This window comes from Aquila chrysaetos, chromosome 5 (assembly GCF_900496995.4).
Source record: "Aquila chrysaetos chrysaetos chromosome 5, bAquChr1.4, whole genome shotgun sequence".
Taxonomy (NCBI): domain Eukaryota; kingdom Metazoa; phylum Chordata; class Aves; order Accipitriformes; family Accipitridae; genus Aquila; species Aquila chrysaetos.
This window is the reverse complement of record NC_044008.1, coordinates 38802871-38825042: the sequence shown is the minus strand read 5'-3', so window position 1 is coordinate 38825042 and position 22172 is coordinate 38802871. Positions and strand designations below refer to the sequence as shown.

The following is a 22172-nucleotide window of genomic DNA, read 5'->3' as shown; positions in this document are numbered from 1 at the left end:
CTAAGGTACAGTATCTCATTCAGCTGGGCTGCTGTGAGAAGTCAGTACAAACTTAGGAATTAACTCATGCTTTGGAACGGAAAACAGTTCCACTGAAGCTGGTGTGTACTGAAGCTGGAGCCAAAACCACAGTATCATTTTCAGTTCACAGTTTAGCAAACTCAGGGCGAGTTTTCAGGCAGTTAAAGTAGCTACTTACAGAATAAAATCAAAACAGAACACTTCCATGCTGAAGTTGTTTCTGCACTTAGATTTAGGCTGACAACTCATGTTATGAACCAGCTCCCTTCTCTGATATGGATAATAAAGTCCTTCAGGTAAACCCTAAACTCCTGTTATGTTTTATTTTTCAGCTTTTCTGGCTAAGTCTTCCCTGCATGGAAAGTTTATTCCGTGCATGAGAAATGGAACAGGTCCTTAGGGGTGCCAAAGAAAGAGGCCTGGATTACACAACCTCTCTCCTGGTTCAGTCCACAGGCAACAAGTCTAAGAGTGACAGAAAATCACCATGATGAGCAATATCTCTAGCGCATTCCTCCTCGGAAGCCAAGGGGTGAGAGGAGGTCAGGCTATGAGTGGTGTCTCAGGAGATGCTCCTACGAAGCCCCAGCAAGAAGCAGCATGCACAGCTATCAGCGTAACACTTCTAAGGCTGACGCTATCTCCTGAGCAACCTTCAGTCCACTGGCCTGCACTAAAAGGTAACCCAGCAACATTTTCAAGGGAGTGACCTGGCTGAACAGCTTCAAAGCAATCCAGCTGCAGTTATTTTTGTAACAGAAAGGATAAAGTGCTTCAGAAAATTGTCCATCATCTCCCTTTTCTCCAGAAGCCAGTCTGTGCATGTCAGCTCCTGGGCTCTTCCAAAGGAAGACAAGAGGTCTGGTTTCTGAAACCACCTCCTTTCCAGAGCAAGATCTCAATCCCATGCTGATGGAGTCTTGCCCATCGCGGCTCAGACAGGAAGGGAAACTTTACTGGCTTTCCACACCCCTGCAAAAGCAGGATAGTATAAAGCACCACAGGCAGCATCTTCCTTCCACACTTCCTTAACTCAGAAATCTGGGAAAGTTATTACCAAATACTAACATTGCTACTGTGTAAGCAAGTCAATACCTTCCTAAACAAGTGCTGTAACTGTACTCAAAGGAAGAGAGATTTGTATTCTCCCCTCCCACAGTTCCACTTTAAAGAGAAGCAAAAGAGAAGTACCTGGAGGAAGCTGCATGGTTTTCCCATACCCTGCAGCTGAGGACATGGCTTGACCCAGGGCCTGGTTAGAGCCCAAAGGCTGCTGAGTGCTGGAGGATTTCCCTGACAGAGCAGCTCTCTGCTTGGATTTAGACTCTTTAGAAGGCTTAGTCCAGACGAGGCTCTCCCCCACCTGCAGAGCAGCTCCCATCTTCTGAGCAACCTCCACCATCTTCTCAAGAAGCAAAAAGAGAAGACCATTGTAAACAGGAACACTTCAGACAACAACAAAGTCAACAACACCACAAAAAAAAGCCAACAAACGAGAGCTGTGCAGAGCTGGCTACTGCCTTGGTGCTCAAGGGAAATATCTCTACTAATTCATTCCCTTAATTAAGAGGGAATCTTGCTGTGTATTGATTGAAGGACTGGGCTTCAAAGAGCAGAAATGAAGCAAGCAGCTCTCAGCAGGCAACTGCTCTACTCAGAAAATCTCATAAGCAGAATTTCTTCCTAATAATTGGACTCCAAAGTCAAATTTCCTCCTCGTTTGTTGCCAGTCTTAGTGTGGCTACTTAGTTCCCGCTGACAACTGTTAGGCACATACCTCAGGGTCAAAGTCAGGAGTACTGCTCTCCTTCACTGCGTTGACCTTCTTCTCCATCTCCTGGTATTGGCAGAGGGCTCCCTTCTTGTCACCCTGGTTATACAGCAGGACAGCATAGTTCAGGTTGACGAGGGGGTTGCACCTGCAGCAAACGCACAGGATGCATCGCATTCACTGTGGGAACACTTATCCTGACTTGAATAACGCTAAGATGTGCCCAAGCAGCAAAGCTGGAGACACCTTTACTGCCTGGCACAGACAAGCCATGGGGTACTCTGACACCAAAGCAGATGAGGGGATGCACAGCCAGAGTCCTCTGGGAACACGATAGAGTCCCACGTGCTTGGTGAGAGACCTGGTGCCTGGGCTCAGCAAAGTATCCCGGTATCAATGACGATATAAACGACTCTGTTGATTGCCTCACCCCCTGCAAGGCTCTTCCCTGCAGCAGCCAAATTCTTTGTGCTTGGGGATCATCTCAGGACTATCTTTAGTAAGTGCCTGGTCTCCCAGCCCCTTGCTCCTGGGGCAGGTAGAGCAGTGATGGGGGCTTTCATCATACTGTGAATGCTGATCTCTGCTCTGACTTAGATCAGGCTCTCACAGCTCTCCCAATTTGTAGGAGAACAGCTTGTCATGGGACAGGGCAGTGGAACAGAGCCATGCTTATTAATTGTATTTTACAACCCAACACGCTACAGAACATGCTGTTTACATTTAATTTTCCTCATCTCTTCTCTCTCATTCACCCAGTGAAAGCATACATAACTGTATGTACTGTTATAGAGGAACAGTAGGCAATACCTATTAACGAAGGACTCAAAGAGGAGACCAGCACGGCAGATAACACACTTATCCTGTGCAGTTCTGCCTCCCTTCCTGATGCAGAACAGCATATGAAGATTTCAAAAATATATTCTCATTTTACACAGCATCCATTTTCTTCACTAGGATACATTAACCCCGAACAGCAATTTTTCTTCTGGCATAGACAGGAATGTGAGCAAACTAAACCAGAGGGAAAGAGTGAGCTGACTCCCTTGGCTCTGTAATTGATAAGTGAAGCTCTCAGAGAGCTGATCCTTCCTTAATTGCCTGACTGCCAAACTGCTCTGACCATTCTTTAGCCGTCTGAATTTCACCTTTATTTTGAAGAAGCAAAATGCATGTGTATTATCTGACAAAGAAATGAAATGCAAAAGGGTCACCAGCCCCAGTACGGGAGCTCATGCAGACACTCGGCTCATCCAGGCTGCAGGATGAGACCTGGAAGAGCAGAGGTTGCATTTGGCCAGCACAGGGGACGTGCTGTCGAGGGGCGCATGGAAGAGCACTGTCTAACCGCAGCTCCCTGCAGAGGAGCCGCATACATGTATCACTCACTGCACACAGGTCAGCGAGAGATGCTTTGTAGTTTGCTCAAAAAATGTGAGCGAGGGACTGGTGCCCTCTCCTGGAGTGTGGCAGGGATAACTGGAGCCATCCAAGGACTCCGGCACCGGCACCTGGGGGGCCAAGACACAGAGAGCATCCTTTGTGAAAAGTGCAGAAGGGAAGGCTTCTGCTAACACTGTTCAATAAACAAAAAGTGTCATCTGCAGGCCATGACTATCCATCCTTGGTAAGTTATATGACAGCGCTGGAAGAAAGAAGACTATTAGAAGAAATCGGATGGCATTTATAACCATTGGTTTTCCTTTAACTGAGAAACTGGAACACTGATCTGCTGCAAAAAAACCCCTCCTCACTGTCTTTGCCAAAGCAAAGGAAGTAACACGTGAAAAAATAAATAATCAAAACCCCATCTCTTCGCCCCCCCCCCAAAAAGCCAAAAAAGAAAATACAAAGAGCCAAACCTACACAACAAAACACTGAAGACATCAGACAGATCTGGGAACAGCCAATTTTAAAATTAATTGAACCTTTTGAAGGTAATTTGCCTTCAAGAGCTGAGAAGCAATATGACAGTGAGAAAAAAATCAATAGCTAAATAACCACAGAAAGGACAGCTATGAGCTAGAACCAGTACTAAGAAGAAACACCTTTTTTTAAAGATTTTTCCAAGATGCTTTCCATTCCAGAGCCCAGCAGGGCACCTAGGCCAAATGTCACAGCACTGCTATAAAAGTATTTATGGCAATGGAAACAAACACGGCTATCTTCATCCCAGCCAAACAGTTCATAATATGCCAGCAAAGAAAGCCTGTGGGGACATGGATTCAGCCACACAATAACTGTCTAAAATATACGGCATGGCAGCTGAACAAGCTTAACAAAGTCTGGATATTCCTCCCAGCAGTCCCTGGCAGTTGGCATTCATTTTTGCTTTGATGAGGTTTTATTTTCCCGGTAAGACTATATAGCTGTAGCATCATGTAGCTAGTTGGTAGTGCCAAATACTTAGGCAAAGTTGTAGAGCTAAATTTCTATTCCTTCTCTTTGACCAAAGCACACAAACTCATGACCAAGCAGTCTGAGCAACCTTTAAGGCCCTGTACTGCCTTGCTAGGCATGGAAGACTGATTTGGAAAGCCAGGCAAGGGAGTCAACTGGCCTTAGTGATGTTGGTAGAAATCACTGATGCATAATTGCAAAATGCTCTCACACAGCAATACATTTACAAATATTTGACCATAGTTTACACAGGTTCGGTTACTCTGAGGAGGCTGCATAGACCTACTGACATTTGAAACAGACGTAGAACTAATATTTAAACCTGCTTTGTAATTCTGTTGATGCGTAAGTATGAAGAACTTCAGTGCCAGATGTGTGCTGGCTGTGCAGGGCTAACCGATTCAAGAGCTCTGGCATGTGTGCAAGCCATGTAATTACCAGTAAACCTGTGAGAGCATTTACTGCACCTCTTCGCAGACTGAACTGCACTACAGTGTCAAACACTATTTTTTGAAACCTGCTGCCCTTTATAATAGGCTTAGGAACTTCCAGAATTCCCAAAATTAAGCCTGGCCAGTGCACCTAGGTTAGAGAGGACAGAGGAAAAGAGACAGCATCTTCTCATGCCACCTTGTGGTGGCCACTGCAGATGGAAAGAGTGCTTTTGCCACACCTCTGTCACTAGCATACAGACTCCTGGGCTCAGAATTACCGTGCTGGTTGCTGTAAGTATGCAAATATTCACAGTAAATTGGGGAGAGAGACAAAACTGTTCATAAATTTGAGACAAACTTGGTTTTCTGCCTGAAATAATTAAATACTGCAAGGTTCATCTTAACATTTCTGAAACCAAGTGCTCCGATTTTAAGAGCTAGTCTGCAAACATAGACATTGTTAACAAAATGGAGGAGAAAGGACTACGCTGCTGCCCTTTTATATGCTTTATACTAACTTCTTGCCCACATTCTCCCAGCTAAGATCTTCCCTCTGCCCAATTCAGAACACGCTTTATTCCAAGCACCTCATTGCTCTGCACAGTGCTCAAACTTTGGGTTACAAAATATTCTGGGATGACTGGTTTTCTTCTATTGAATGTGCTCCACTGTGTATAAATATTCACTGAAAGGAGGCCTGGAATCCAAAGTCATCACCACTGACTCACTAACTAAACAGCAGAATAAAAACCAGCTTTGGGTTGGTCTGAAACAAAATTTCCCCTTCATTTTTCAGAGCTGACTTGAATTTAAAAAAAAAAAAAAAAAAAAAGATGGTTTTAAAACTGTCACTTGCACAGCTGCAGGAATAAAAATGTTTCCCTCCTGCACACTGTTTAGGGTCAAAGTAGGCCGAGGGACAAAGCATGCAAAGGAAACCAGGTGCAGGGAGGCAGAGCAACGCGATCAAACAACTGACAGCTATGATTAAGACTTACTTGTCCAGTGCCACAGCTTGCTCATAGGAACGTTTTGCATTCTCAATGTCTTCAAGGTTTGTCAGAGCAACTGCACCAAAGCAAAACGTACACACACAAGTCAATGTTTCACAAGGACTTCATTTTTAGGACAATTCTGAATCTCATTACATTGTAAAATAAATAGGTGCTAGCAGGGTTGTCTGGACTGCTGCCAGGATTAACCCTACTAACGTCACTTCTGACAAATTATTTGTCTTGCTTGATCCCAAAAATGTCCAGTGCTGGAAATCCACACCCACTCCTTAGGCAACCCAAACCTGAACTCTTACATGTAGAAAGCCTTTTTTAATGTTTAATCTGGATCTGACTGCAATTTAACCTTCCTATTCACCACAGAGAGAGAACAGACTATTTAGACTTTACACCTCTCAGTGACCTACTGGGGAACAGCTTCTTAGTATAGCCTTTATCCAATATTTGTTTACTTCAGCCTGAACTTTCTGTCTCTATAATGTTGCATCCCCTAAGCTGGATATACACGGGAGCTGGATAATGGAGCATTGCATACCTGCAAGGAGCATGTACAGCTCTCCCATCTTGGGCTGGAAGTTGATGGCAGCACTGAGGAAATGGAAAGCAGATGCGTACTGCTGCATTGTGAGGTGGACTAACCCCAAGTTGTACAAAATCTTCCAGTCAAAGGGAGCCAGGTAGTTTGCCCGCTTCAGGCAACTGATAGCCTTCAAAAAAGGAATAAATGTGCTGTAACACAGCCCACCCAGAACAGACCTCCTGTCTCTGCTGCAAGAAAAATCTTGTTCTTGCATGAAGTTAGCTACAGATGAAAAAAGAAAGGAAACCAGATACTTACTGCTACATATTTCTTCTTCCCGAAGAAGCACATCCCAATGTTGTTCCACAGCGGGGGGCTTTCAGGCACAGAGCTGGCTACCACCCTGTATTTGGAGAGGGCAACATCAAAATCTCCATGGGCCTGCATCATGCTGCCAGCCGCCAAGGTAGCCTTTGAGAGAAGACAAGAATGACCAGCTGAGGAATTGCATTTTCCCAAATATAGCAAGAAGACAACAGGACAAAATGAGTAAACTAAAGCCATCTCAAGAGCAACCATTCAACTTCTTCAGCTGTTTTCTTCTAGGGGCTGCCAAGACCAACAGTGGGGAGCAGATGGGGACTCCAGAATCTCCCAACATACAGCGGAAGACAGGGTAAAGAAGGGACCCAAGTCCGCTTCTTCCTGCACTATCTCAATCATAACTGTCTTGGAAATATTCCAACATGACAAGTGTTTAGGGTACGTTTTGGGGTAACAATAGTATCTCCTAGAGTCCGAGTCTCTGAGAAGATCTATGCACTAATAGATTCTTTTTAGCAACAAGCACAGATAGAAATAGTTCTGGTGCAAGTTAAGCAGAGAGTAAAACATACTCAAGCAAGATATATGCAGCAAAGCTAGCCTAGTTCGCACTGACTGGTTGATACTGCAAATTAATGGAAATACACATGAGGAAAAAAAAGCAAGTGATTGCAACACACTGTATTTAAACCACACTAGTTAAGTCCTTTATAATATTTCACAGCGACAACTAAAATTTGTAAGTGTAAAGGTGTTTTCACAATAACATTTGGCTTGCATTCATACATCATTTGTCAACCACACATTTCAATACTCTACATCGTTAACATCGTACAGAAGAAAAAAGAGGCAGAGAGAAACGAAGTAACATGCCTAAAAAGGGAAGCAGTTGCACAATCAGGAATGAAACCTAGATGCCAAGCTCGGCTTTCCAGACCAGAGCCAAGGAAAAGTCACATTTTTATATAACAGTTGGAAGCACAGACAGGGTTATTGGCAGATGGAAGAATAATACAATGCAATATCACTTGTATCTGTGCTCTGTGCCCAGGAGTCACAGGGATCCGGGCACAGCTCTTGGGATTTTTGAAACAATGTCTAGAAGACTTTCCTTCCAAAGTAAATTCCATTTTGTTAATTCCACCTGGTTTTGGCGCATCTTCAGATTAAAAACCAAAGGGATCAGTTTAATATCCCATATTCTGCCTTCTCCCCTTTCCCCACCTCCACACACATCCAACTCTCTACCCAGGGAAAGGTCCCAGAAATGTATTTCGGAGAAAGCTTTCTGGGCATGATCTTTTTCAGGATGTCCAGGCTAAGATATCCCTGGATATAGATGGCAAAGTTCTGATACTGGAATTAGCTTCAAGAGGTGTCTCATCATCATTCGTTTCCACTCCTCATGATACCTTGTAGTTGCCTGGGTCGTAAGTAAGTGCGTTTCCAAGGTGTTCAAAGGCCTTCTGGTAATCCCCAAGCTGGGAAAAGAAGAAAATAAGCATCAGAAATTCAGGAATAAGGGGGGTTAAGACGAAGAAAACGTGCTTTTTGGGCACTAGAATTTCTGGTTCAGTTAAATATTCAGAAAAGTGAATTTTACAGTGATCCCATTACACACACCTGTTCTTGTTTGATAATTTACAAAACAGATTCTAAAAATTTGTTTTGCTGGGCTGGATTCACTGTTCTGCCAAAACAAAAGTTTTCATATAGTTTGTGCTTTGACTTTTCTATACAAGAACAAGCTCTGGGTTGATAGATAGTCCTCTGCTCCTTCCTCTCTTCCAGAAAAGAGGCTACAAATTGCTACTCTGCCCATCCTCAATTCCTTCACCACAACTTCCTCACTCCCCAGGGATCTCTTTTCACACGAGAAAGTCTTCCCTTGTCTTCTAATGGACTGCAAGTGTTAGAGGGCATGACTGTGTCCATATACAAGCACATTACTGTTTACAGTCACTAAAATCCTGTCGTTTTCAATTGACTTATGCCAGAATTGTATCATTCCAAACAGTATGAAATTCTGGATATTGGTGTCCTTTTTCAGTCACAAAAATTGATGAGAAGCCCATCTGCCACTCCAGCAATTATACTGATGCATCAGAGTCCAGCGCCTTCTGTAATTATTAGCAAGTGGGAAAGCTGCAGAAGCATCTTTAAAACTCCTGAAGGTGAGTCTGTATCCAGAGACATGATAAACTGAACAAATGAATCACAGCACCGAGACCTGGGGGCTAAATTCACAGGGCGAAGGTTATACTCGCACTACTTCTGTCTTACAGATCCCCCTTCCCACATCATACTCCCTTCTAAATCCACACATATCCAGTTAAGACATCCAAGGTTCCTACTGAATTTCCCCATCTCTAGAGCAAGACAATTTTTTTCAAGACCTACATTTTATTCTCAAACATCTAAACGATTAGGGAAAAGCTTCAGGATCTTTCCAAATCAGCACTTGGTGCAAGTTTTCTAGCCCATCAATCCTTTCATGCACTACTGCCTATTCTTCTTTCCTTGCTCACTCTTTGGGAAGCTTATTTTTGGAATAATCAGACAGTCCTTCCCGTATGTTTTACAGACCCAAGTGATAAGCATGCCTTTGTTATTTAAATCGATTCCGATTTTCTTCTATGGTGCATTAACACTAACAATTTCATGGCTGCTTTTGTAGGAGAATAACTTGCTAGACTCCTGCTCCAGAAACAAGGTAATGACTAGTCATGTTTTGTTATACTGGGAGGACTTATAACAGAATTAGGGCGGTTGCCAAACAGAATTCCTGCTCTGGCTCAGGTCCAGGAAACCAATTGCTTTTAGCAGCAAAAGGAAAAGAGAACATACAAAAAAGCAAGCTCTGTCATGTTAAATGCAGTCTTTAGAGAAACGTGTGCAAGTCATAGGAAGGTGGATAGAAATTAACTCTATAAAAAAAACCTTGGTCATTTTTTAAATAATTAAGTTCATGTAATAGCTAACAGTCTTCAATACCTGCAAGTAAAGTAACCCCAGCGTTGTAAGGAGGTCTGTGTTTTCTGGAGAAAACCTGTAATACAAAAGCCAGAGAGCGGCGTTGCTTATAAGCCCTTCCAGAACAAGGTAAAAACAGAACATGGAATTATAATGCCACATTATACTAGTATCACTCCATGAAATTAACTGTTATTATTAAACGCAAATATTAGAACAATTGCCATCATGGGGACTTCCTTTGAACAATATCACATCTAAGCTTTCCAAATGTCTTCTAGATATAATGGGAAGTCAACACAGCTCTATGAAATAGATCTAGATGCATAATAACATAATGTGGTTTTGTCAAGCTTCAAAGCGAGTCTGCACCAGTGACCTGGAAATACAAAATGGGATTTTCCATCATTTCCCACAAACCACCCTGTAAATCCATCCCAAGCCTCTTGGGCCATGTAGGACAGGTAATCCTCAGCATTTCTGATGGATCCTACACACACTCATCATCAGACTTTTAATTCACCCTATAAAAAGATTACAAACCTGGTTTCGCAGACCAGCTGAGGACTGCTCACCATGGCTTTGCGCTACAGTGCAGCCCACAGACCAGAGTGCTCAGGCAGGCACTATGTGTTAATGTATCCCCAGCCATACACGCCACTCCATTCAGCACAGAGAAGCTTGAAAAAATATGTCCCAAGGGCTTTCAATTACTGTATGCAACTCCCAATCCTTCACTGCTAGTATGAGGTTCACACAGCAATGTTGTCAACCCTTCTAAAAGCATCCCCATTCCCAGTAGCTTTTGAAGACATAAATAGGATGAAAACAACAAAAAAGAAACACTATATTTGTGGCCTCACTCACCTTAACAGAAGTAAGTTTTCAATTCCCTGCTATCGAGACTTAAGAAATCTAATACACACACTCACACTGGCACCTTTAAGCCTCAACCAGAACAAAACTGCCTGTGCTGATGGTATATAAACACCAAGCAATGACAGACTACCCTGGAGCTGGTAACAGCAGGCAAAATGTAATAGGCAGATGAGAACAAAAAAAAAGAAAAAAACAGGAGCGAGGAAGAAGGGAGGGCAGGGGAGCACCAAGATAAGATATATAAACCTGGTAAGATGCTTAGCAAGGATTATTTATGTAATAAACATTCTAGATTAGTCCAAATGTCTACCCAACCCAGTATACTGTCAGACAGCAGCCAAAAGCAGATGTGTAAGGAAACAGTATGTGTAAAAGAGCTGGTACAAAATGTAGATCCTCCAGTGGCTTCTGACATGCTCCTGCTTTTCTTTAGTGTTTGCCTCCATTACAAAACTATATTTTAAAAGCATTGGTAACTGAGATGCTCAGGAATGCCCTAAAACAAGATAGATCGGTACTGAGTAACAGTGACAGGGTGGGAGAAACTCACTGTGCACCAATCCATCTCTAGTCTGCCTACTCACACGCTTTCAAACACAAATCACTCCAAGTGAAAACAGTATGTGAAACCCAGCAACTGATTTTTGACAGATGATCAGGTTAGAGAGAAACCCGGGGTTAGATCTTTTTGGTAGATAAACCTTTGGGATTTATGAAGTCAGCTTTGGATAGGTTTGCTCCCAGGCATTTCTGTCCATTTGTTTTTCCACTTTTTTTTGGCAGACCTTCAAACAGCTACCTTCTTCCATGACACATTGTCAGCAGGAGGAGGACTACAGCTGAGAGCAGAGACAGCTGAAGAGCTTGAAAGTGCCAGCTTTGCACAGAGACACTATAATTACCATTAGCTTTTTAATCATGTCCTCAATTCAGATCTGGGACACCAATCAAATTTCTCCTGGCACAGGATGGGACATGGGCAGATAGAAAAAAGGATATATTCTTACTCTACGGCTTTCTTATAGACTTCAATGGCTTTATCCATCTCCCCCTCCAATAGGTGAATTTTCCCCAGCATCATGTAAGTCAGATCATGTCTGTTGAGCTCCAGGGCATTGTTTAGCTGGTCTCGTGCCTAAACACACAACCACAGAGAATAAAAAAAAAATAGTAAGTGATTACAGAGACCTCAGTGAAGCAATAGCCCAAGAGCAATCCCCAGCAGCTAGCACCCCCTGAGCGCCGAGAACCCTGCTAGCAAAACCCAGCCCAGCTAATTGTTGAAACAAGTTCTGCATCAGGAGCCATGTGGTTTTAGGGACAGGAAAAGGCAACGTGGCATGCTTCAAGCCAAGCCAAGGGGCAACGACCTCCCAAGGAGGAGAGGAGCACAGGCCTGTTCCTGTATTTGAATTTGTTTGGTTTGAGGGAAGCTCCAGATTTGTTAGGTTAACAGGTATGTTACAGTTTATTCTTCACTAAAATGCTTATTCCAGCAACAAGCATGGATTGCCAAGTAAACAAGAGGAGTGAATCAGCTTGTCAGGCACATACCGATCCCCTCCAACAGGAGCCACTTTGAAGCATGTCTTCCTCTTATGTCCTCAGGCCTAGCCAGCAGGACAGCAAAGTATGTTTGCTATCTCTGAACACGTGATACATTAGAAAGAGAAATGCTGACACAGTAATGGAATTCTGCAACACAGGATATTTGTTACCAGCAACTACTGAAGAGACAGTTATCCCCAAAGGCTTCATTATACTTTAGATGTCCTCATGGAGGTATCGCTGCCCAGGGTGACCAGCACATCTCAGACAAGATGTCAGCAGGTCCCAGTTTGGAAGGTGTTAGTGCAGACAACAAATCCCAAGTATGAACGTATACTCCAGAGCTTCTTGCTTAATTTACAGCGCTGCCTCGAACAGAGAATGCAGCAGGGGTTTGCTGTGAGGGCCACAGCACTCCAACAGAAAGAGGAGCAGGGAACAGTTGGGCCAAATTGGGAACAAAGGGTTTCTAAATGCTGTTTTTTCCCTTACAAAGTAACCCCATAGGATCAGAAACAGCTCAGTGCTCACCACGAGCACCTAGGGGAGTGTTAAGTGAGGAGCTGGGAATGGCGTGCTCAGCCCAGAGAACAAAACTCAGTTTCAAGCTTCCAAGGAGTTCTTTGTTAGCTACAAAGCCAATAAAGTTAGTGCTGCCCACACTGCAGCTATGCTCCAGGCTTGGTGCAAAAGGAGCTTCAGACACAGGAGCAAATCCTTTCCATGGAAGAAAAACGGTGCCTGCTGCACCTCCAGCAAACCAACCCCGTAACTCTTCACTCTGAATCCTGGCAGACCCAAGGGGCAGCAAGTTTCCTTCAGAAACTCTCTGCATGAGGTGCAGCAGTTTGAGCTGTATGCTGGGGAAACGGTTTGGGTCTTTACCATCACACCTCTCTTTCTTCAAGAAGATGGAACCGGCATGCTCCTCACAAAACCAGCAGTGTTTATGGTTCTGGCTTTAAAAGGCTCAGAAACAGAAGCAGCTCTTGTTGGAGCACAGCTTGTTTTCTGTCTAGTTTGAGGCAGCTCTTTGAGGTTTCTCAAACATTCCCTTTAAAACCAGAAATGCCCTCTGAAAAATCCTAGTTCAGAAAAAGCCTCCTGACCTGCAACAAGGCTAACCTCCGTTTCACTCTTACCCAACTTCACTAACTTGCAGCTGACGCAAAATAATTCAACATGCAAACGAAAACAGAGACAGCTCACAAACTTTTGCTCCCAGAAAACAAATGCTGAAGCAAAAACCTTCCTTGATACCTATCACTGTAAATGATCCACTTCAAACTACTAAAGAAAGTGAAATTTCTGGGAACCCTGCTTCCCATTTGTCAAGTAGGTAAGATGAGCATTTGCATTACCTTGTTGAAGTGTTTCAGGTACATGTAGCACACACCCAGGTTGTGGCTGATCTCCTGTATGAAAAAAAAAACAAACCACAAACAAAACCAAATCAGCATGATGTATGAAATACATACTACATAATCTGCCAGTGATTACAGTCATCACTGACCCAGATGGGGAGACCCCTGTGCCTGCCCACACCCTTCTTGCTTTGTAGATCAAGTAAACCTATAAATTCAAGTTACTTCAGGAACCTACAGAGCTTAAGTGTGATTGTGCAGAAAAGACTACAGGCCACCGAGACAAAAAACACAGAAATGACGATGGTCTCTTCAGAGAACAAGGAGCAAAGACCAGTTTCTTCACTGAGATGTGACTCAGTTCCCAACGAGATCTCTGAAGCTAGGTAAGTTGCCCTTATGGATGGCTCTCAATCTAGCTGTACAGTCATTAGGACCCGCACAATGCTGCACCCAGCTGGACAAAATTTGAAGATGTGCCTAATTTTCCAAAACAGAAGTCGAGCACCGGAAGGGCTGATATCCCTCTGGCATCTTAAACAATTTTGCAACAGAGTAGGAAGATCACTTAGCGATCCTGAACACTCTGGTGACACTGTAGGGAACAATCATGCCTCTAATTCATCACCAACAGTTTAACAGACAAGCTACTTGCCCCTTTCCCCACCCTGGCACATGTTGGGGAGCTGAAAAGCAAGGTCCACTAGTTCCTTGTTTCTATTCTGGTGAGCATTTCACTGCTTCATCAGTTTAGACAGCCTTGACCTTTAAAAGAAAACTCTCTTATTTCCCCATTAACCCTCTTAGAATGGTATTTTCCTCCACACAGTCTCTCCAACTGTGGAGAACGGTAATGAATCAGTAACTCCTGGTTACTGCAGCTTGCAGAACGAGACAGTGCAGGGGAAGAACACAGGCTGGCTCTACTTCCAGTGCTGAGCCAGGTATGGGAAATAACTAATCAAAATACTCACTGAAGTCTGCCTGCTGTGGTTGTAAATAGAGCTATAGGCATGCCAAGCACATACTGCAAGTAGCTTGGTTAGCTAAGGGAATACAGACTTGAAAGAAGACCCATGGTATAAAAGGTTCCTGAGTTGTCTGGCACAGCGTAAGTTGAATAATACCAAACATATCCTTGTATCAAGCCTGAATTTTAGACGTACTGAGCACCAAAAGTACGGCTAAAGTCAGTGAGTGCCTGATGTCTTAAGGAATGAGATCACATGTAGCAAGTCTGTCTTAGAAACAACACTTCTGCAGGCAAAACAGTCACCTGCAGAAGGCTGCCTGCAACTAACTGCAAGCCAAGTCCTCTCTCCTCTTACCCACTGTCATGTTTCCCTTTGCAATGCTCTTCCTTCACTTTTTGTCTTCTTATATAGAAGAGCTAATTTAATTATTGCTCCTGCAGCTATCAGCCTATGTTTTGCCAAAAGAGGTAATGCGTGGTAGGTAACAAGTAACCCTCTCAGCTAGTTTGAGGGTAATCTTTTTCAATGGTGTTGGGCGCTACAAAAGGTTTCCCACTTACTCAAGCAAGTTTTAATGATAACTGAGGATTTCCAAACAGGGAGCTATTTCCCATACTTTCCTTAATGTATATATAGGGCTATGTTAATACTGATACTTTGCAAAGCCCAAACACGTTGCTCGATTCTCTGTGCGGGATTTTGCAGGCAGAAATGTGCATCCAAACCAGATGCTGCAGAGGCTCATCCATGCTTCTGAGCCTGTGCTAAAAGGCAATGCCTCTCAGCCCTGCAGCTCCTCATCTGCTCAGACTGCACGCAGCGTGAGCTCACCTCTGCTTGGAAGAAGTTTGCAGCTGTCTTCATAAAACTGCAGAAACGTCTGCATACTACAATAACCTCCAACTCACTGAAACACTTACCCAGTCCTTTTCATCAAGTTTAGCTGCTTCGTTGTACACTTCAATGGCTGCCTTGTGCTTCCCCAAAAGAAACCTGCAAAAGCATTTCAATTTTTATTTTTTCTTGCTTTGAAGCCCTGCTGTGCAACCACTATCACCTTTGGCAGTGAGAAATGACACTATTTGCTAGTTCTCCAGAGACCTGCGTGAGAAGCCCTGAGAAGTTTACAATCTCAGCAGTATTACAATTTGAGCACTGCTCCCTTTCAGGGCCAAGGTCATCAATCCTGCGAGACGCTGAGGAACTCCCTGACGTTACTGGAGATGCAAGGAAGGAATTCACAGGCTCTGCAGTCTGCCTTTGTCTCAAAGGAAAAAGACAGGTGACCTAACTGGACATTCAGAGACAGGAAGGGGTCTGTAAGGCAAGTTTACACAGCTCACATCAGCACCCCTTAGCTCTGGACCTAGAAATCAGTGTGTTACTGCTCTTGCTTAAAGAACAAAGAAAAAGAAAATACAATAGCAGCCAGGCAGATAACAGAGATTCTGCTTTTAAGGGTAGCCCACGCTTCTGGAAGCCAACTCAAGTGTTGATAAGGAGGAAGCATGTTTGGAATTAAGCAGCCTGGGATTTTACTTGATGCCTGGGAGAAAAACAAAACATGGAAGGTCCTGGGTGGCACATCAAAGACAAACAATAAAACACCACTCACAGCGATCGTGCCACCTGCTTGAGGTTGTCAGCGCTTCGAGGGTTCAGAATGGAACATGTCTGAAAAAGTTCAAGAGATTCTTGAATTTTCCCCTCCAAGCGAAATATCAAAGCTGTAAGACAACATATACCAGGCAAATTAGTCCATTATCTGCAGGAAAAATGTGCTTCTCTGACAGCAGGGAAAGAAGAGGGAGTACAGATATATTATAACAATGCTCATTTGGTCTTTCTCCCTCCTGCAGCAATCTCAGGCAGAAGCTGTGTCTGAGGGCAGAACGACAACGCATGCAAAGGACTAGTGCATGCCTGGAAAAATTTCTGTTTTTCAGAACAAAGGCAGCTTTAAACCCTGGCCAATTGCTCGTGAAGATGCAGTCTGGATTTCCCCGCTTCCCAACTTCTACAATCTGCAGTACATCCTTGGCCAACAAATCTCAGCTGTCCCCCACCGTGGCACTTTGAATTGCAACGCCAAGTTTTGGGGCACATTTTTTAGGGGACAGAGGGCAGGACAGGAAGAGGAATACCATCCTTAAAGCAAACAGTAAGACAGCAATCACCTGAGGCAGACAGCTCTAACAGAAAACATGCATCTGTAACACAATCAAACACACACCAACATACTGAAGGCCAAGGGCCCATAGTCCAAGGAGGAATAGATGACAAACTCATGAATACAGAGAAAACAGAAAATCTCATCTGCCCATTTCATGTGAAAATCCCAAACTTCAAAACTAGACCTAGCAAGCAGAAAAAAAAGCCAAGTATTTTTTACATATTAATTTCATGTTTCAGTCACCTGTTCCCCTTCTTATTGTTCACTATATCTCAAATCAGAAGTAACTTGCTTTAGCAAAATTAAGACTTTCAGAGGCTTCCTGCAACGTACCTTGAACGTAGACTGCATATTCACACAACCCATGAGACTCCTGGAGCTGCTCTTTGATGACAGCCTGAAATGACAAAGTGCAGAGAATACATACCAAACGCAGCCTCCCTCACCAAAAAGCCCATTAGCTAGTTCACTATTACCCCATTACTAAACTGCAGCATGGCAGCTTTCAGAAGAATATAAACCTTTCAAATATTTTAATAAAGGCAATCCCTATGAAAGAAAATGGATTTCTCACTGACCAAATACCTTCTGCAACCTTGATTTGGAGAGTTTTTTGTATGTGCTACATATAGCTATGCTGTATCTGCGCTTATTGCAGAATGCCCTAAAATAACTTGAATTTAAACATCATGCAACATGTTGATGGACACAGTTCTTCCTTATGTGATGGTTAACAGTGGTATCATACAGGACATGAGAACTACAAAATTCATTTAATCAGAATTTGTGGTTGGAAAAGTCAACATAAATACAGAATTTGTAGCTAGGTGCTGCAATATACTATATTAAAATGCTATAAAAGTTGTAAGCTTCCACCATTTTAACAAAGCTTATGACAGAGATTTGGTTTCAGTTACAGAAACCACAACCTCATGTATAATAAAAGCACTGGACTGCAGCTGGGACAACTACAAGAGTGCACAGAAGAGTGCAAGCTCGTCACCATGTGTGAAAAGCATTGTGCCAGGAATACTGTAGCCCTTTTAGTATTTCTCTGTTCATTCTTATTACCAAAGATAATTAGATATTACCTGGGGAAAATGCCACAAGGAATCTCTGAAAGTATCCTCTGCTGATAAGGGTATCTACCCTAGGTCATTTGTGGAGAAATAAATTGAATTGGAGCAACTGCAGCTGAGTCAATGAAAGCCAAATGAACAAATGAGGAATACATGGGAAAAGGAAGGGGAAAAAAACTGATGCAAATGTAAATTCTTGCTGGCTGCATTCATGCAGCTGACAGTTTGGGGTGCGGGTGTAGTTCGGCTATATTCCATAGTCACACATGACCTGAAATTATAAAACTGGTCAAAAAGAGTGACCTTTGAGAGGATGAGCAGTCTGGCTATGAACCAAGAGCATCATTTCTGCTCTGAGACTCCTCTTTTGCTCGGAAGTGGAAGAGACAAAGGGGGTAAAGCAAAAACCTGATGGAAATTTACTAGCCAAAGCATTTTTAACAACCAGCAGCAATGCACTATGTAACAGTGGCACTGTGAAACGTATATGTAAAGCACATTGTAATCCTTTTAGCGGAACTTATCTCTAGGAACGGAATGCAAGGCTACTATGAGATAAAGAGGCACAGGATGCCTCAAGACTGCAGACCCGGCTAAAACTAACTCTGTGGCTTTGCCAGCAAGAACACGGGAGTAAAAGCTGTAGTTCACCAAGAGGACATGATGATGAAGAGGAGTGGATGAAGTAAACGACCACCAGATGCCTCTGAAGCCCACCCAAAGACTATAATGCGCATGCGGGAGTGGGTGGTTACCCATGATAATGAGTTCTCGGGGAAACCATTAATATGTGTGTATAACTTGCATATAAGCTGTGTAACTGACCTGGCGTGGCACACACATTAGGAAGAGCACTCCCCTGTGCGTCCAGCGCTGCAATAAAGAATACCTCCTTAATAGTCACCATGACTATTAAGTCCTGATTTCGGCTTTTCACGGCAACAGGGGGAAAGAAAGATTTCTGTTCCAGCAATAACCTGGTGCTCATCTGGCACTTCTGTCAAGTGTATGATCAGTACCAGCATCCCCTGCCTCCGAGACGACTATAAGTGAAGGACCTGAAAACAGGGAGGAAAACTGAACCTCAAATATAGCACTTAGATGGAAAGTGGAGTGAAGGCAAGGAAGGTTATTATTGAGAATCCTCACTCATAAAAAGAAAACTAAAGAGACAAAGGAAAGGAAGAACAATTCTACACTGCTCTTCCTCTCATCTGTATCTGCTAATATATCTGTATTACACTCTTTACAAAGTACATTATTATAGGACATTCAACTTGTACATAACCAAGCATCTCCTGAATATGGATACTCTGTATTTCTCCATCTACATAAAACCAGTTTCTCAGAGCAAGAGAGGGCAATAGAGAGCTATCTTTTAGAGAGATCTGATTAATTCTATAAGCCCTAAAAAATCCCATAGCAAAAGGCCTTGAGCTGAGAAATACGATCTGTAATCCCAGCTTTTCCTCCCAAGTTTATTTAACTTGCCAACAGAATTTAGACATACTGGCAGGAGACCAACCAGCACGAGCAACTTTAATTAATTAAAAGCATCTGGTAATTTTAATAATTCCTTCCTCGCACATAACAGAAGCAGAAGATTTCTGTTGTGAAAAATGGTTAGGGGGCAGGGCTGGAATTGATGCTGCAAGCAGAAAACACAGTTTATTAGCTTTGCATGCGAAGAGTGAGAGCTGAGTGATGATCGCTGCTTAGCAGGGCCTGTCCCTCCTCTCCCCCCACTCCTCTCTGCCTGTGCAATCACAGGGGATGCTGCAGCCGCAGGCTCTGGGGGATGTTTGCCTTGCATCTTGCCGGGTAGAATGAGAGGCAAATCAAACAGCGAGCGTTATTAATCCCTCACTGTAATGAGCAGCAAAATTTGTCAAAAGCTTGGCAACACCAAAATAGACACAGGAGTGGCACTGTAAGGGTTAAAATCGATTTCATGCCTTCACTTTGGGGAGCTAATGTTGGTAAACAAACAGTTTTTTCTTGGCCTTTTACATCTTTGAAAAATATGGGAGCTTTTGAAACCATGTTAGAGAGGAAGCATTTCAAAGCACTGAGTGGGAAAGAGGGTCTAGCAAGATTCAAACCAAAATTAATAGCATCACAGGTCACTTGTTTCTTAGCTGAGTCTGAAAAGAAAATTAATGGACTTTAACAAATGCCCAAACTATAGTGAAATCAAGCAGTTAACAGCTATTTAAGCCATTGAGGATACTGTCAATACCTCTTTTGGTTTTGAAGGTATTAGCCCCAAATAGCATGTTCGGGAATGTCTATGTTTATCACATGTAAGGGCAAGCACCTGGGGCATCCAGGTTAGATCCGTAACCCCACGTAACACCAGCGGAGAGAGACAGAGACTACCAGAGGGTAGCTCAGCCCTCCTAAGATCTGAATCGCCTTTTGGACATGCTATCACTCCTCAGTGATTGACGAAGCATCCTGGCATGCCAGGGTTCCTATCTTCTTTGGGACAAATCCAGGCCTCTGAGCGCACATCGATCACATCTCAGTGAAAGGATGGAAGATCATTTGACCTGCTATGGTCTGGTGCCAAACTCTTCCAACTTTACTGCAAAAACCCTGCTTTGTGAGCCCTGAGGAAAGGCTTTGCTGCCTTTTACTTTGACAGCTACTGCAAAGCTGGCCTGCCAAGCAAAAGAGTACTAGCTGTCTTCTCTCGATTTTTTTCCCCATATTTTGCTTGCTTCCATGACTGATGAAGACGTGGAGAAGTCAATGTTGCCGTTATATCATCCACTTGGTTATTTTCTCTGTTTTCCTGAGCCATACATCTTCTCTGCACTCTGTGATTCTACATCGCATCACAGAAACAGTAAATGTACGCAATCAGAGAGCAAAAAAATGCAGTCAGATCAACAGAAAAGGGAAACAATTTTCTATTTAGATTGCTAGTCCAACTTTTGTTTATATCTATTTAAACCAAGATCTGAGAGGAAATCACACTGCTGATGATACAACCCTCGAGCTCCACTAATTAAGAGCTAAATGAATTTCCTCCAGCCTGCCAGTTTCCTAAGCACCCCCAGGAGTTCTCCAGCAGAGACAGACAAGTCCCGACCAAACCTGGTGTTTCAGAAGCAAAAAAGTCTTTTCAGATCTTCTTTGCACATGACAGAAACAGAAAGGCAACTCTTACTCCCCTCCTCCTGCCCACTGGTGCATCATCTTCAATAGCTTGTGTTCATTTTATCAGGAAAACACACCGTTTAATAATAGATTTACCATTTCCTTAGTCCACTTACCGTTATAATCTCAAACAAACAACCACTTCCAAGCTACCCACCAAACCCAGGAGAAATTAAAGGGTGCAATGCATCATGTGTAAAATGAAAGAATTTTGTTCAAGGGTAACCAAGATCTTTTTTTTTAGACTCGGTAGTAACGCTTTACTCAGTTGAAGTGTTTTTCATAGCGTGTCTGTAGCACCATCGAGAGACCTACACTATGGAACTGTGTTATTATCAGTTTGGAAGACCCTATCCATCACTTGGAACAAGAAAGGTTTGCAATTCTTTCTATTTTTCCACTCCCAAAGACATACCGAGCTCACAGATTGCTCCAGAGAACTGCACGCATGGATCCTGAAGGTAGCCAAGGATTTGAGAACATGAAAGTTATTTTACTTGTATTTTCTCGTGGTCCCCTTATTCCAAAAGAAGTCAGGAAAGAGGGTGGTTTGGAAACTGGCATGAAAACTACTGTTTCATAACATCAGTAAAATAGTTCCTAATGCAAAGTCCCGAAAGCAGCTCTTACCTTACACTCGTCGTAGTCTCTGCGAACATACAGCAGATAGATCAACCAGTTTTTCCTCTCTAGGATTGGTAACTCTGGTGCTGGAAATGTAAAATATTAACAGAATACAGGAAATCAGACTGATCAGCAGAGAACCTGGGCACAGCACGAGAGATATTCTGAACCACCCGATCTGCAAGCACAACTCAATTAATTCAAGAACTGCAATTGCACCAGGTGGTACAATTAACCATTTGACCTGAAGCCTAGAGTGCGGACATAGAAACAGTGCCTGGTTTTATTTTACTTCTCAAACTGATGGATAAAATGTATTGTTCAAGATAGACAATAAGATCCCTTAGCAGAAAACTACCACCTCAAAAGACTTGAGGCATCGGCTCCTTCTGGTGCCGTTACTGAGCAAACAGTTCCAAGCACCAACTACGTGCTCATTTTAATTCAACACTAATGCTGGTTTGGTGGAATTGGTTCTTCCAAATATGCGAGAAGCAGCTTGGAGGAAACAAGCTGGATTCACATTTTGGAACTAGGGCAGAAGAATCAAAGGTCTTTAAAATAAATTTCTGGGAGTGAATGAGAAGGAAATGGGCGATACACGCAAAAGAAGATTTTGGAGATGTTGCCGGTCTGAAGGTGTGAATAATTTAAAGAGGTCAAACTTAGTTCTTTGAAACTGTGAAGAGACTATGAAACATCACAGGTCTGAGATACTGTGAAGCTACTGGCAGAAAAACGTATTTGATGCAGTGGAGGAGAAAGACCTGTGCTCCAGCATTTCAATCGTAAGGAGCTTGCAGCAGTAATTATGGCAAATCACGAATGGATGTTGCTTAGTGATATTCATGTTGGGTTTAAAAATTTAACACACTGCTGTGCATTTCATTAAGGCTTGAAATGTATTGCT

The 22172-nt window shown here is 43.1% G+C and overlaps 1 protein-coding gene across 6 annotated transcripts in view; it reads right to left on the bottom strand.

Annotated features, from left to right (window-relative positions):
- The window catches only part of BBS4 (Bardet-Biedl syndrome 4), a 43941-nt gene that overhangs the window by 3396 nt on the left and 18373 nt on the right, over nucleotides 1-22172 (bottom strand). For 2 of the 6 annotated variants that reach the window (XM_041123392.1, XM_030013484.2), the window contains exons 3-15: nucleotides 21269-21350; nucleotides 16728-16791; nucleotides 15837-15948; nucleotides 15142-15214; nucleotides 13245-13298; nucleotides 11343-11470; nucleotides 9478-9532; nucleotides 7896-7964; nucleotides 6478-6630; nucleotides 6175-6346; nucleotides 5625-5694; nucleotides 1799-1940; nucleotides 1213-1423 (exon numbers count right to left, since the gene is read on the bottom strand). In XM_041123392.1, coding sequence (XP_040979326.1) covers nucleotides 1213-1423; nucleotides 1799-1940; nucleotides 5625-5694; nucleotides 6175-6346; nucleotides 6478-6630; nucleotides 7896-7964; nucleotides 9478-9532; nucleotides 11343-11470; nucleotides 13245-13298; nucleotides 15142-15214; nucleotides 15837-15948; nucleotides 16728-16791; nucleotides 21269-21350 — 1385 coding nt within the window. The remainder of the gene's footprint in view (nucleotides 1-1212; nucleotides 1424-1798; nucleotides 1941-5624; nucleotides 5695-6174; nucleotides 6347-6477; nucleotides 6631-7895; nucleotides 7965-9477; nucleotides 9533-11342; nucleotides 11471-13244; nucleotides 13299-15141; nucleotides 15215-15836; nucleotides 15949-16727; nucleotides 16792-21268; nucleotides 21351-22172) is intronic. The other 4 variants (XM_030013489.2, XM_041123393.1, XM_030013485.2 and 1 more) reach the window with 3 other exon arrangements.